At 32.2% G+C, this 16,142-nt stretch overlaps 1 protein-coding gene across 1 annotated transcript; it reads left to right on the forward strand.

Moving 5' to 3' along the window:
- The first annotated feature begins 1,061 nt into the window (after positions 1 to 1,061).
- On the forward strand, positions 1,062 to 9,844 carry LOC105318593 (methionine aminopeptidase 2). Its single transcript, XM_066081344.1, has 12 exons — positions 1,062 to 1,624; positions 3,865 to 3,939; positions 4,420 to 4,479; positions 4,898 to 5,003; positions 5,924 to 6,029; positions 6,194 to 6,249; positions 6,533 to 6,714; positions 7,054 to 7,148; positions 7,958 to 8,054; positions 8,339 to 8,442; positions 8,725 to 8,840; positions 9,262 to 9,844. Exons 1-12 carry the CDS (start codon positions 1,477 to 1,479, stop codon positions 9,512 to 9,514), a joined length of 1,398 nt encoding a protein of 465 aa, XP_065937416.1. The 5' UTR covers positions 1,062 to 1,476; the 3' UTR covers positions 9,515 to 9,844.
- Positions 9,845 to 16,142: the final 6,298 nt, after the last annotated feature.

The following is a 16,142-nucleotide window of genomic DNA, read 5'->3' on the forward strand; positions in this document are numbered from 1 at the left end:
AAGTGCGAAGATGCGAAGGCCAGAGTGCGAAGTTGGGAAGGAGCGGTAGTAGTATCGCTCCTTCGCCTTCGCACTTTAGGCATCACATCTTCGCGCTTCGTCGTTGCATCTTTGCACTTTCAATTTGCTCCTTCGCCTTCGCACTATCGCTTTTGCAACTTCGCATCTTCGCCCTATATTAAGGTCGGAGTGGCCCTATCGGAACACCATATAGATATATGTAATTGTTAAAGGGGCATGGTCACGATTTTGGTCAAATTCTATTTTTCTGTTTTCATTATTTACAATGCTTAAGGAAAGCATTTGTACTGATCAAATGAAATTTGAGGGTCAGTTGTAAAGTTATAAGCAAGATACAGGGCTCACAATTCTTTGTCATGTAAACAAGGCTTGTGCCCTGTTGTTGTTTACATAGGTTCAATAGAGATTGAGTACGTTTTCTCCTGGGTACGTTTTCTCTTGGGTACGTTTTCTCCTGATACCATTATTCTACAGGGGTCACTTTTCTTCATGTGGAGTGTGCTCATTTTTATGAAAATGACACTTATTCTTTAGGCAAAGGGGTCATTTTCTACGTAGAATAATGACTGGGGGGGGTCATTTTTCTGCGTAGAATAATGACCGGGGGGGGGGGGTCATTATTCTACGTCGAAAAATGATCCCCCGGTCATTATTCTACGGGGGTCATTATTCTTCATTACACCGGCCTAAATTCTCCGCCATCTTGGATTTATTACAAACTGTCCAGCAAGTGGAATTTTTCCTTAAAACTCATAGGTATAATAATATGGCGATCTTCTCCGTCTCCCGATCGGTCATACAACATTTAAGCTTACAACCGATTAATCAACTAGATCATAAAAATATAACACAACACACTTGTACTGTATTACAAGTGATGAAACTATTAATTATAAAATATGTTGATATAAGTAATGAAATAAATATCACATACTGAAGGATAATCAAAGAACTTATGTATGATTTGAAAATAAAAAAATATATATTTGATTCTAATCTTTTACCTAATATTAATTGCGATGATAATAAGTGTAAAAAAAATATTTTAAAACGACACCCTACTTAATATATAACACGTTACCTCGTTATGTTATAACTGCTTATAATTCATATGAATTTTAGCAAATAAACAATACAATACTTCATTAGATGAAAATGTTTGTCCTTTTTACATCGTCACGTGAGTTCTGCGATTATCATGATTATAGCCATAACGCTGTTCCATAGCATAAAAATGCTAAGATATCACTATTTAACGAACAGACTGGTCCAGAAAATCTCATTAATTTTTCTGTTATTTAAGCTTTCCTTTTTTTTTGAAAATAATTTTACATGACAAATAATTGTATTAATTTTGTTTAAATCTAATGTTGTTTAAACATTTAAAGTTCTTTTTATAGGCTTGATACATTTATTACATTCTGTAATGTCATTAGTTAAACCTTAAAAAAAAGCATGGCCGACACAAACTCTGTTGTGGATGAGACTGTGAAAAATGAAAATGAAGAGCAGGAAAATGAAGACGAAAATGAAGTTGTGAATGATGTAGAAGGAACTGAAGCCCCAAAAAAGAAAAAGAAGAAAAAGAAAAAGAAGAAGACAGGTAAGTTAATGGAACCGTAGTTCGAAGTTTACGACTTTTGTTGTGTCAGTGACAGATTTCTTGTTATCCCAGGTTTGCATATATAGATATGAGAGGAAAAAAAATACTATACATCCTTTTGAGTTTGTATCCTATGTGCTATCTTGTTACGAACCCCCCCAAAGAGATTGTATCTGGAAAACGATTTCTTCTCCGAGACTTGTAATGTTTATTTTTATTTATAATACACACCAAAATTTTATTTGATGAATCGATAGAGAATCTTTTCTGAAATATGAATCCACAAAACATAGATCAATATCGGCTTTCAGTTATTTTATATGACTTTTTGTATTTTTTCAGTGAAATAGGAAAAACCGTTTTGAGGACAAACAGGGTATTTTAAAGCTGAAAACTTGGTGTTAATTACTAATAAGTACATGCCAAAGATTGTTGGTCAAGTATTTAAATTTTTAATTAAAAAAAAAAATATTTTCTCAAAATTGTAATTCTTTTATAACTTTTTCATCCATGGATAAAATTTAAAGAATAGCACATAGTCACATAAAGTACAAAAAAAGAATAATCTTACCGTGACCAGGCTACGCTCAGGTCACAGTAAGAATTCATCCCATATACTTGCAATGTAGCAGCTGCAAAGATTTTAAGTCTGTTAAAAAAATTCTGCAGGGAAAAAAACACATTTTTATACATTACAAACCTTTTTGAATATGCATATGTAGTTTAGTCCAAAAAATATCCATTTAATGAGTCATACCAAGGCATTTTATTAAGTACACGTTTGAATATGCCTGCCATTTTGTCCGAAATCGCACTCGAAATGTCTCGAATTTTATCATTAACATAATGATAAACATAAACAGTGAAATTTCAAAAGTGATGTTAAAAGTGGCAATGATTTCATGGCAAAAACAGTTAATGTAGTAATATAGGACTATAAAAGAGCAACATTGTAGGTATTTGAGACCAATCATATGAAAATTTAGGCAAATACAGCGCAATATAATTTTTTTATTTGCTACGAAGCAAGTATATTGGATGATTTCTATTGTTAAACGGGGTCCGTAGGACATCTGTCATTTTAATGATAGAACATTCTATCTATTAAAGTACTTACTAAACAATGTTATTTTACAAAGAAATTAAACGAAAATGCGAAATTTTAGGAAAATTGTTATTTATCAAATTTGAACAGATTCCGATTGAAAAAAAATGATCCTGATCAGAATTATTTTAAAATTGAAATATTGCAAAATTCTGAGTAATTGAATGCAGATATGAATTATAAAGTCAGTAAATGACCAAACCATTTTACAGCTAAACAACCTGAAATTTTTGCTAAATTGTGATACATTCTTTCTTCCTATGATTTTGTTCCGGATTAGTTTAATTACAATGGAATCAGTTTGATTTTAAGATTTTCCAATTTTTCTTTAATTTTACCATTTCATTTCAATTTCTTATTGAAATATGATTGCAAAGCAATTGTTTAATGTGAGTACCAGTTTATTTGCAGTTTTTATCCATAACTTCAAAAATAATCTACAATTCTTGTTTTTCATTTTAATAAATATTTTTAAAAAAAAATCATTTTGGTATAATCATTTCTTAAAAATGATCCTTCATCGATCCATCAAATAATGCATTGGTGTGTCAAGCCGCCTTAAAAAAGTAAAGGGACGACCCTGGCCATCTTAGATTTATAGGGGGTCTTCAGTTTGCACAATGTTTTAAATAAGTTCTCCAATTTCTCCAATGATTTCTGTCGAGATCTAGGTTGGAAAATGATCATATTACTTACCCCTATCATCTGACTTCATCTGTATACCGCAGAATAAACACATCTTTACTTTTCTTAAATGTGCAATTGTACATTGAATGTTTTTAATGCATTACACAGAAATACACTTAAGATTACTAATTTTAATCATTTTTGTCTCTGGGAACAAACAATAAAGAACTTCACTCTCTGACAGTCAAGCCCTTGTGATTCTTATGAGTTTGTATCCTATGTGCTATCTGGGTACAAAACCAAAAAACTGGGTAATTGATATTGGTGAAGGTTTTTGGACATCTGTTATTTTGCTTGGTTCATGTACATCTGATTAAAAGTGTGATATAATAGACTAAAAAATCTCACCCTTACAATCATCAACATTTAAAAAAAATGGAAACAAGTAACATGTAGATGTATTACCAAGCCATTACATTTTTACTATTTTTTTTTACCTTTATTTCAGAAGACTTAGATGGAGCAGTCAATGGAGTTGCTGATGATTTGGAAAAACAGAAGATCAATGATGCTCAAGGGGAAGGTACTAGGTTTATACTCTTGTAACTTGGATAAAAATAGGTGACTGTTGCCAACTACCGATACAACAACTTGAAACATGTTATCAATCTCAATTTTGTTGAATATTAATCAGCATATTTTTGAGTTAAGACCCACAATCAAAGATCTGTTGGCTCAAGTTGTTTTGCTGGAAATTGCTGGAAACAATTACTTCTGTTTTTGAATAATTATAACATATATAAAAAATTCAGACCTCAGTTCTCTGATTCATGCGTGAACAGATTTTGTTACACAGACAAACAGATTTTTATGCAACTTATGAAAAGCTATGGAATACTATGATGTCTCTGTATAAGATAATCAATGACCATATAAAACATTTCACAATTTTTATGCATTAAAAATTATAAATGCTTTGTATGAGTGATCTGATTTTAAGAAAAAATTGTATTTGGCTTTATAATTATAATCTGATTTGTAATTGCAAAGAGTCTGATTGTAGGAGCCAGTGAAGAAGCTGGTGAAGGACAGAAGAAAAAGAAGAAAAAGAAGAAGAACACAGGTAAGAGTGCCCTATAATGTCTGTACAACTGTCTATTTTCCCTGTAATCAGTGTTTTATTGTGAAAGTTACAGTTGAGCAGTAATGTCATATACCAGGTACCTATATAAGTGTTGTAAAGATTAAGACTCTATTTGCACTATTTGATTGTGCATATAAATTTCTGAATGCTAAAATATATCTCTAAATAAATCATAGACCTTTATTTTCTCAGCTATTATGGATGCACATGCTCAAACAGTTGATAGCTGATGCTTTGTACCATAGATAATTGAATAACCCATTCTTCTCAGCACATCACCCTATGTACATATTGCATTTGCACAATTACTTTGATGTGCAGTGTACTATTGTTTCCCTTTACATATTTTGCCTCTAAGAACTACAACATGTATGTATTTTATATCTTCATCATATAGGACAGAAACAACAGACTAGTCCCCCAACTATCCCAATATCAGAACTGTTTCCTGACGGGAACTACCCAGAGGGCGAAATAATGGAATACCCAGTGGTGCAAGACAGGTAACTCCTACCATAACCACTGTACAGAAAAACAAGACATGATCATTGAAGTCCATTCATTGAGGCCTAGAAAAACTGGTTCTCTCTTTTCTGATTGCCTTAATCCTATTTATTGTTGCTCAATATTTCTTTTTTATCATACAAATTTTCTTGCACTCCAATTGTGCAAAAATTAAAGTTAAATTCTTGATTTTATTATTACAGTAACAGGTAATCCTGTATTTAAAATGTTTTCTTTATAGTGTAGGCCATTCCATCGAAATTAATGTAAATTGCAAATAGCTGATGAGTTTTATGTTTCAAGATGATCAGTTAAAGTGTGATGGCAATTAAATTGTAAATTCAAAACGAGACAATTAAATTACTTCTACGACTCATAGTAAGAGGTTTTTCTGATTTTAGAAAATGTATAATTTTCTTTATTATATATATACCCATTAATTTCCCATCTTAATACCTTCAATTTTACAGAGTGTAATCTGATTTTCCCGATCACCATACTGTGGTTTTCTGATTCCGTATCACCACTCTCTGAAACTGATGACATAGTACGCATTGAATAACGTCTTTATTTTAGCGCGTTTTAAAAGAGTTCGTTCCAAAATAACTTTGTTATATAAGTTAAGGTAACGTCATACAGTTGATTTTAAAAAGATAGTTTGTAATTAAAACTTTTATGTGGACAAAGGTATATAATAAATTTATCACTATAACAGTAACTTGATCCAAAGAGCCGGATCACTTCTTGCTGCCAGGCGCAGATATGATAATAAACTTGACACTTTGTGTCTCGTTTGATCTGATGATCCGCGCCTGGCAACTCGACGTGATCTGACCCTTTGGATCAAGTTACTGTTATAATAATGTATATTTCTTTTGTTAGACACATTATGTTTATTTCTGTATATATATTTTTTTAGTACAACAGCTAAAGACAGAATGACAAACGAAGAGAAGAGAGCTCTGGATCGGGCCAACAATTACATTTACCAGGAAGTCAGGCAAGCTGCTGAGGCCCACAGACAGGTACTGCAGACATTTCTGATTTCATTAGCAGAAAATTCATTGTTTTGTATTTAGTTCAAAAAATTCAGAGATAGATAAAGCAAACAAATTTTCAGGTATAGACACAATTTCAATATGAGTGAACATTATCCAGTTTAAATGTTAAAAGTCTCATTTCTTTGTAGACAAGAAAATACATGAAAGAATATATTAAACCTGGAATGACCATGATTGATATTTGGTAAGATTTATATACTTCAGTTTATATCTTGTTATTATACTTTGTAGTATTTAAGTGTTTGTCTCTTGCTATTCAAAGCACAATTTACCTTACTTGTCATTGTCATTGCATGTATCATAATGTATTTTAAAATGTAAGTCTAACTTTCACAAGTTTTAAACATCAATTATAAAGCATGGTGGTGGGTAGATAAATGTAGATTTCAAAATGAAAATGTATATAAAGCAAGTGAACAAGATAGTGTAACCATAAATAATGCCACTGACTGCTTCTCTTTATGCAGTGAGACGTTGGAAACCTCGGCCAGGAAGTTGATCAATGAGAACAAGCTGGAGGCGGGGCTTGCGTTCCCAACAGGATGCTCCTTGAACCACTGCGCCGCCCACTACACGCCCAACGCTGGGGACCCCACTGTCCTGGGGGTCGACGATGTCTGCAAAATCGACTTTGGAACACACATTAATGGTAGCCATTTGTCACATGTTAGCTGCAGAATTAGAGCTCAGTGGGAAATTTGGGTTGACGGACCGTGGAGAATTCGTCCATAAAAAAAAAAAACTATATTTATTGTGGACAAAAAATTGCGTGAGGATTTAGGCTTATTAAACTTATTTAGGAATTTATTCTGTGAAAATGTTTATTGTGGAGCTACAGTTCTGCATCTAGTCATATTTGTAAAATATCTTTTAAAAAAGAATTGATTATTTTTTTAGTTTTTTCTGTCCTCTATGATAGCCAATTTCTTATAAAGGAACGTTTTGTATATTTTATATCATATTTTAAGGATTGATTTTTCTTCTTTAGGGAGGATTATAGACTGTGCATTCACCTTATCTTTCAACCCTAAATATGACAGATTACTTCAAGCTGTCAAAGATGCAACAAACACAGGCATTAAGGTAAAATTGTCAAATGCAAGCTTACTTTTTTTAATTCAAAAACTTAAAAAATTGGTTAAGGGATAAGAATATTATTAGATACATGGTTTGTAGTTGACCAAATATGGGTTATACATGGTCAGTAAAGAGAGCGGAGCTTGAGCCCCCATATGGAATTTACTGACCATGTATAAACCATATTAGGTCAACTACAAACCATGTAACGATGATATCTTACAAACTGCCTTTGTTTTAATGATAAAAAGTAAATAAAACAATAAAAATCAAGCTTTTATAACAATATTACAAGTTTCAATTTGAGTACGAAACCTGACATCATAAAACTCTTACAATGAAGTCAGAATGCTCAAGGGGAGATATATTTTGTACTGACTATGTATGGGATAAACATGGTCTCCACGTGACTGCATTTCCTTACAATTTAGCAGGAAGTAAGATATTTTAGGTTATATGAAGTCTCTCCAGTGTGTTTATACAAGAGGTATCGGTTGTGTCGGTAGAAAAGTGAGTTAACTTTCGTGAAGAACTTTGACTGAAAACATAAGAGATATATCCTATAAACAATACACATCGATCAGTTTCAAAGACTGAGTAGTGAACGCCCATCATTTTACATAGTAACAAATCAATGTTGATCTTGTAGTTATCAAAAAAAAATTACCTATCATGATACGATTTATGAAAAAAGAAATGTTTGAAAAAAAACTTGCATATTTTAAGTTCATATTCTAAGTGATTTGTTGCGGTAAATTTTTATTCTATGAAATTTGGTTAATATTAACTTTTTGAGCATGCGTGTTTTTGTATAGGAGTCGGGTATAGATGTTAGATTATGTGACATTGGGGAGAGGATCCAGGAAGTGATGGAATCTTATGAGGTGGAATTAGATGGCAAAACTTATCAGGGTATTTTATATTGTTTTTAACTTCATAATGGTATAACATGATTTTATTTATCTGATGAAAAGCATATAGTGCACTGCATTTAATTTAGAATTTAATTCAGCTGTTATTAATTTTTATTTAATATATATGTGTACAGGAATTGATACAAAAATTAAAAAACAATGGATGATGTATTAGAAAAAAACCAGATGATTAATGATAAACAAGGTGGATATGAATTTGTTTAAAAATAATGACAGTCATGGTTTTAAAATAATGTAATATTGTATCAATTTTTGCATTAGTCAAATCCATACGCAATCTCAATGGTCACTCCATCAGTCCCTATAGGATCCATGCCGGGAAAACCGTCCCCATCGTAAAGGGAGGGGAGGCCACAAGAATGGAGGTAAAAAATATCCTACTAGGGCGCTTTCTTGGGAATAAACATCTCGTGCAATGTTTACAATTGCATATTCTTTAAAATTGAATTTCTGATACAATTAGGATAGAGTTGCAGTTTGAAGAAAATCTTGATATATCAGCCATTTCTAGCTTCCTTTATTGCTCAAATCTAATTTTTATAATTTTATTGTTGTTGTCAATTAAATTATTGCCTTTCTGTTTTTGTTTTTAAAAAAAAGAATTAACATCTGATGTATTAATGCATGAAATTCAATTTGTTTGTCAGGAAATGGAATTTTATGCCATAGAGACTTTTGGAAGTACAGGAAAGGGGGTTGTCCATGACGATATGGAAACATCACATTACATGAAGAACTTTGAGGTTGGACACGTCCCTCTGAGGTTAGAACTTATTTAATTTTTATGATACAAAGTAAAATTTAGATGATCAAATGCCAGTTGAAACTGGTTTGAAAGTTAGACCTTTATTGCAACAGAAGCTCCAGTGCTGTATACAGAGAAATATTTGTCCCCGTTTGATTTTCGCATCTTTCACCCTTGTTGTCGGCAGGCAAATTTAGGACTCTGCGATTTCAAATTTCTCAAATTATCTCTCTTTAATCACTACTTTGTCTAAGTGAATTCAAGATTGGGCAAAACTGTTTGCAAGTGTAGAAGGGAGAAAATAATACAGGGCAAAAATAACCTTGTATACAGTGTATCATTATTTCATTGATTGATTAAAAGACTACATCTTAATATTAGGCAAAATGTATTCTGTTGTGCCAGTACTAATGTATGTTCTATTACTTTCCATCAACAGGGTACAAAAGTCTAAACAGCTGCTGAGCGTGATAAACCAGAACTTTGGGACATTAGCCTTCTGTCGGCGCTGGCTGGACCGACTGGGACAGACTAAATACCTCATAGCACTCAAAAACCTGTGTGATGTAGGTATCCTGGACCCCTACCCTCCACTGTGTGACACCAAAGGGTGCTACACGGCCCAGTTTGAACACACCATCCTCCTCAGACCCACATGTAAAGAGGTCATCAGCCGTGGTGACGATTACTAGAAACAAGGAGGAAGCAACCCTGCTTTATCTGAAACAGATATATGTCTTTCCTGATCATTATTTTTTTTTGGCTTTAAAGAATTTTATTTGTTTCCTGTATCGTTGTTTTTCTCAAGACTTACAGTTAATGTTATTATAGGAAAAGCTGTGGTCAACTGTGACGTTGAAAATTGATAAAACAGGAATACCATATCTCAAAACCATTTTCTTCTTTTTTTTTCTTTTTTTTCAATAATGTCAGGAAATCACAATGGAGGAAAGTGATGTGTTTGATACATACATTATGTAATTATGCAATGCGGAATAAAGAGTTATCAGAAATGTAACAAATGGTTTTCCATTTCTTTTCAGCTAACGGTGTAAAATTAGTTTAAGGCATCTACATGTATAACATACAAACATGACTAGACCCATCACGTAATGATTCCATAGAGACTGAATAAATGGATACCATTGTTTTCAAATTAAAGAATCTATTTTCTGTAAGGTCAAAGCTAAAAGTGTCATGATGAAGAACTTGATCACGCAAATGATAGTGAAAATATTTTTTGAAATGAATTTCAGAATTTGCAAACTACTGCTCATGAACTAATTAACGTCTTGCAGCAGTGCGAATTCAATACTCGAAATACAACTACTAGTATCGTGTATTTAAGCTGCTTTTAAAATAATAGCGAAATTGAATAAGTGTATGTAATGTTTTAGTGGTCACAAAATATGCACTGTCTTGAAATATTTTTATGAAAATTTAGAAAATTAAATTTGTCAGCATTGTTCGTGCTGAATTTTTCTGATGACATTAATAATAACTAGTCTGGTAATAGGATTAACTTAAAAATACACGACCTATCAATATACACTGAGGAATAGTTCAGAAAACTCTATGATTTTGTGTCTGGGTTGTCAACATATAAACCATCAGGTTTTCCCTAAAGAGCCAGGATTCACCTTGGCCCAGTTAAAGAAAGTCGCCCTAAAACAGTCCGCTGGCAAGGAGTGGTTGAAGCCTTATGCTCCCTAAGGAGCAAACATGAATACGTGTAAGATTTTAGTCATGTCTTCCTTGAATTTTTGGATGGTTTGCTTTGCTATAAACTGTAACTGAGTAAAGAAGAAAATTTATATATTTTAGCTCTGAGGATTTTGCTGTTTAATATTTTCATACAAAGCTCTTCTTCGTAAGGAGATCAATACAGTCAAGAAATGACCACGACCATCCAGCCCTTTTAAGTTCTTTTATTATGACTTAGGCCTATATATATATATATATATATATATATATATATATATATATATATATATATATATATATATATATATATATTGAGCAATTCAATTTTACAGTGTCACTCTTGTTCGGGACGTTTATTCAGTTTGATTGTGTTCTCTAATTAAGTTGTAGGCGAAGGAACATCGTACGTTTTAAGGATTGTTTCTGTAAATACACTAAGATATATTAAATTTTCTTGCGCCTATACATGGCGTCACAGTAAACTATAATGAACGGTTTTTACGTTTCTTTATTTGAAGTATTATAATAGAAAAACAGGAGTCATTGTTGTGACCCACTATTCGTCGACGTCATGGATATCCTTAAAATTTGAAATAAGTAGTAACTGCTGTATACTGTACACGGAAATTTACTTTTGAAGTGTGAAATGACGTCATCTGAACCAAAAATGTTTCACTACCATGGATACTGTTTCTCCACCATTAAAAGTCAATCGAAAAGCTCTAATAGAAACTGTTAATTCAAACGAGCGCTATGCAACATGAATTTGCAATCAGTCCAGTTTATTTTGTTCATGGCACACCGACTCGTCTGATACAGGTCCAACTCGGCTGATCCGGCGGACATTATAGGGAGCTGATTATTAACCTATTAACAATGTTATGAAGTAATATTTTCAAAAAAATTAACTTATAAAAAACCTTTAAGTTTTGAAATATGACAGATTTTCGCAAGGTTTGCCATAAATGTGTTATTGAAGTGAGTCTACGTTAAACAGTAAAAATGATATTTGATTGCGTTGTGTATAAAATTGGAAGAACAAAAAAAGTTCGTATTACAAAGACTGACAAGCAATTGTAACCCAAGCCTAATATAAACTAGTTCTAAGACAAATACCGAATCGAGATTCTCAAATCAGAAAATTGAAAGGCGAGAACAAAAGAGTCTTGTCGAATGTGGTTTTGATAAACAGCAGTAAAAAAGAACATAAGAAGGTATTTAACTGAGCTGATCTTTGAAATTTGATCACAACAGGAAGTAATGCTGATTTTGTGGGTAGAAATGCATGCTTAATTGTTCGTTTATGAACGAAAACTTTTAGTATGATGTAAATAAAGTCTGGGTTATCTCTATTACTTCTTTTAATGCCTCCCGTATATCTAAATATATTTCAAATCAATATTAAGGTTCATGAAGATTTAACCAAGTTTCTAAGATATATGTACTTTCCATTTTGATAAATAAAATAGAAAGGAGCAACTTTTAAAGACGAAATGAAAATTTAGGTTCAAGTACGATAGTACTCGTTGTACCAAAAATCAGATAATAGAAGGTTGGGTAGCCAACAAATTGCCAATCAGATCTGCCTTAAAGGGGCATGGTCACGATTTTGGTCAATGTTTACAATGCTTTAGTAAGGCATTTTTTTTTTATAGGCAACCAAAATTTGATAGTCATACTTTGAGATATAAGTGAGTTACAGAGCTTACAATTCTTTACTATGTTAACAAAGCTTTTGTTTACATTTTGAATGTTGAAGTGAAAATTCTAATTATAAACCTAAAATGGATGTTGCAAGTTTGGAAATGTATGTATTTATGCCTAAAATGAATAGGAAGATAGAAAATCAGCTTGAAAATGATTTTTTATTAGTATATTGAACCCATGTAAACAAAAACAGGGCACGAGCCTTGTTTACATGAAAAAGAATTACGAGCACTCTATCTGAATAATAACTCAGACTGACTCTAAAATTTCATTTGATCATTAGAAATGCATTTCTACAGTATTGTAAATAATAAAATAAGAAAAGTAGAATTTGACCAAAATCGTGACCATGCCCCTTTAAACTTTTACATGATATTCTATTTTTGATCATATCCTTGTTATGTTCCTGACAATTTAGAACTTTTCCTATATCTTCGTGGAAATCTCATAATTGCAGAATCGATACCAAAATGTCACTCCGATCAGTAGCCGAAATAGATAGTTCCAAGAGAAATAGGCTTTATATATAGACGGTAACAAACGATAGCTACTAAATTTGTCTTATGCAAGCCAGTACTTTTTTTTAAACTATGAGATAGCAATTGGCAGTGTAGTGAAATGCATACACAAAATGTGAAAAGTAATCAAACAAATAGTCTTAGAAATAATACTTGTCTTATTCATTACGCCTTGTTTGCTTAAAGGATCATGGTTAAATATTATGTTCTAATTATGTTTTATTACACATCTTCAAATTAAAATAATTGTGCTTGTTTAAATTCTGGCAACTGTTTTCTGGCAACTCAATATATATGATGGCACAGGATGAGATCCAGACAGATTATATAGAGATTATCACGGATTATCAAATTTTTGTGAGGAGTATTATATAAGATGTATATTTCACGCAATCTGCTGTGATGAAAAGAGAAGAGTGTAAATCCGTTGAAAACTGGCTGGAAAAAATCAAAACCTCGCTACCTTATATCACCGAAAATGTAAATGTAAAATGTCTACTTTCTTTTCAATATATGTAACAGATGTATGGATTCATTAAGATCAATCCATGTATTTACATTGGCAGTCTAATTACGATATAAGATGCCTAGGGCTGGATTTCATTTTCTTCTCTTCACCAAATAAAACTTCATAGCCAAACATATCAAATTAAGAATTTGAAGCAAATCTTATGATTATTTTATTGACCATCCGGCTTACCTTGTATTTGCCGCGTGATCCCACATGTATATTTATAGAATAAAAAAAAACATAACAAGAGAAAAGCTGTCAATGTGACAGCAAAGTGACAGCAAACCGGGTTTTCTTTTGTGTGAACAGTATTTATAATCCATTTGTCAACCCTGAATTGATAAACATAAACATTCCAGAGAAATGAGATACCCTATATGCGATAATCTGCGTGAAAATGACGAAGTTCAGCAGTTGGTATGTTTTTTTTCTTCAAAAACTACCAAAAATCAAAATTCAAGTAATATGCACAGCTCTGATATATGTACAATCGAACTACAAAACAACTTCCTATCTTGAAAACTGTAGGAGGAGTTATCCGTACAATAGGGGTACCCTATATGCAATATTCTGCGTGAAAATGACTAAGTTCAACAGCTGGTATTTTTTCAAAAGTTACCAAAAAATCAAAATCCAAGTAAATGCACAGCTCTGATATATGTATAATCGATCTGCAAAACAACTTCCTATCTTGAAAACTGAAGGAGGAGTTAAACGTTCTGTGACTAAAAATCTATTGTTGGAAAAATTATTAGCACCAGAAAGAAGAAAAAAAACATTCTTTATGATGTATACAGAAATGTAGTCTGGATTATTTTTACATCGTTATTAATATATACACACGTAGATCTTAATTACATCTTATGATATATCACAATAGCTTATCTTGAGTTTCTGAACTGCTTTCCAACCATTCCATAATCACGTAAATGTTTAGAAATATTATACTAGGTATCGTCCTTAAGTTTGAAAATCAAGGCAAATTCAATTACATTTGTTTTATAGGAATCTCTAAAACTTAAGAAATAACACCTGGGTAAGATCAATTCTACAGGTATCCAAAATGGAAATCGATATATGATGTATTGCTACGAACTTTTATTTTGGTTGTGAATTGAAAAAAAATTCTAAGACTGACCTACATTTCTATGAGATTAATGAGATTAATGATACGATAATCCCACCCCTTTGTTCTTCTTTTGTTTGTTCAAGATAATAACTAGTGCTTTCGTCTGCTTCAATGAAATGATATATGATATTGACCGAGATAGTGACGACTCAAAACAAGATTAAGTAACTGAACAATAAACATCTGCTGAAGTAATCTTTGCATTCATCATTCCAAAAAAGACACCAAACCCCAGAAATATATTTAGAATACTAGGAATGAGAGAGAAAAATTGTTTATCCTTTAACTATCTATACTACTATATTAAAATAATAGACTCGAATTTTTAGTCTTTAATACCGAGAAATCGGAAGAATACTGTCTTTTGTTTTATATATTTTAAACATCTTTGGTACTTGAAGATTACCAATTTGTTTTTATTTTTTCTCAGTTAAGCTTCGCTAATTAATTATCAACGAACATTCCTCAAAAAATCCCGGAAATCACCTGGATTTTTTGGATTTTACAATCTTGCGCTTGCGCAATACATTCACGCTAACGGGATCTTTAGTTTATATTTGTTTCCACAATATCACCTCTCCCTGAATAAACTCAGAAATGATAAAACAAATACGGGTAAATTTTCATTGGACTTTTGCTATATATTCTGTTCATATAAATTAATGATTTTTTACGAGAGAAGGTATAAAATAACAAATATACATTTCAACTAAGCACTTACTTTCATCTTCGTGATGACAAAAAATATTGATTACATGCAAAAACGTTACATTATATTTGTTAGGAGAGTGAAGATAGAATATGTTTTATCGTAAAAATGAATAATGTCCTACAGACCCAGTTTTACAAAGAATATACGTGTACGTTGGTGAAAAGGTGTTGAGTTCTTCCATTTTATGGATTAAATTTTTTAGTTGAAAGAGATTTGCAGTCTCATAAAGGTTTGTTGTGATGTATTTGACTGTTATTTTCAAGGCAACATCATTCATTAACTTTCTCCAAAATCGTTCCGGAGCTTTTCTGCAATTTTCTGCTACTTTACGGGTATAAGTAAGGGATGGGCCTTTCTCGAGACACAGTGAGGTTATTAAAACTAAGGAAAGTGTAGTGAAATTAATAGCATTATTGTAGGCTTATAGCTTTGTTATGTAAATGTCAATAATAAGGTGTATCGATGTACCTATTTCTAAATGTCCGATATGCAATGTCAACCCGTGCACACATGGGTCAAAGTCTAGTAATATAAATACAAATAGACGTTACAACATTTAATGTACATGTTTTATGTTTCCCTTTGCGTCCAAGTTTATGATACAATTATTAATGACGTTGATCCTCCGTACATTGGTCATTAAAAAAAAATCTAAATTCTAAAAACTGGTAATAAGAGAGGAAAGGTGCAGTTCCTGATTAACTACGGTAAACTGTCAAAACCTTATTTTACTGTGGTTCCCTGATTATCAAGTAAATGCAAAATAATGACTCCGTTTCAAAGCTCTTTTTGCACATACAGTACCGATCAGAGCAAACCTAACAGAAAGTAAACCCCAACTAAACCATGGGTTTACTTTCTGGGTTTACTCTGGGTTTACTTTGGATTTACTAGAGTGGACCCAGAGTAAACCCCAATCAGAAGTATACCCCTGAAACAGACGCTATATGTATTCGGAATATACAAAAGGTAGGAAATACAGGCAGTAAGATGATAAGATAAAAACGGTCCTACTTCACACTTCAGTGCAAACAGTTGA

This window comes from Magallana gigas, chromosome 4, assembly GCF_963853765.1.
Source record: "Magallana gigas chromosome 4, xbMagGiga1.1, whole genome shotgun sequence".
Taxonomy (NCBI): Eukaryota; Metazoa; Mollusca; class Bivalvia; order Ostreida; family Ostreidae; genus Magallana; species Magallana gigas.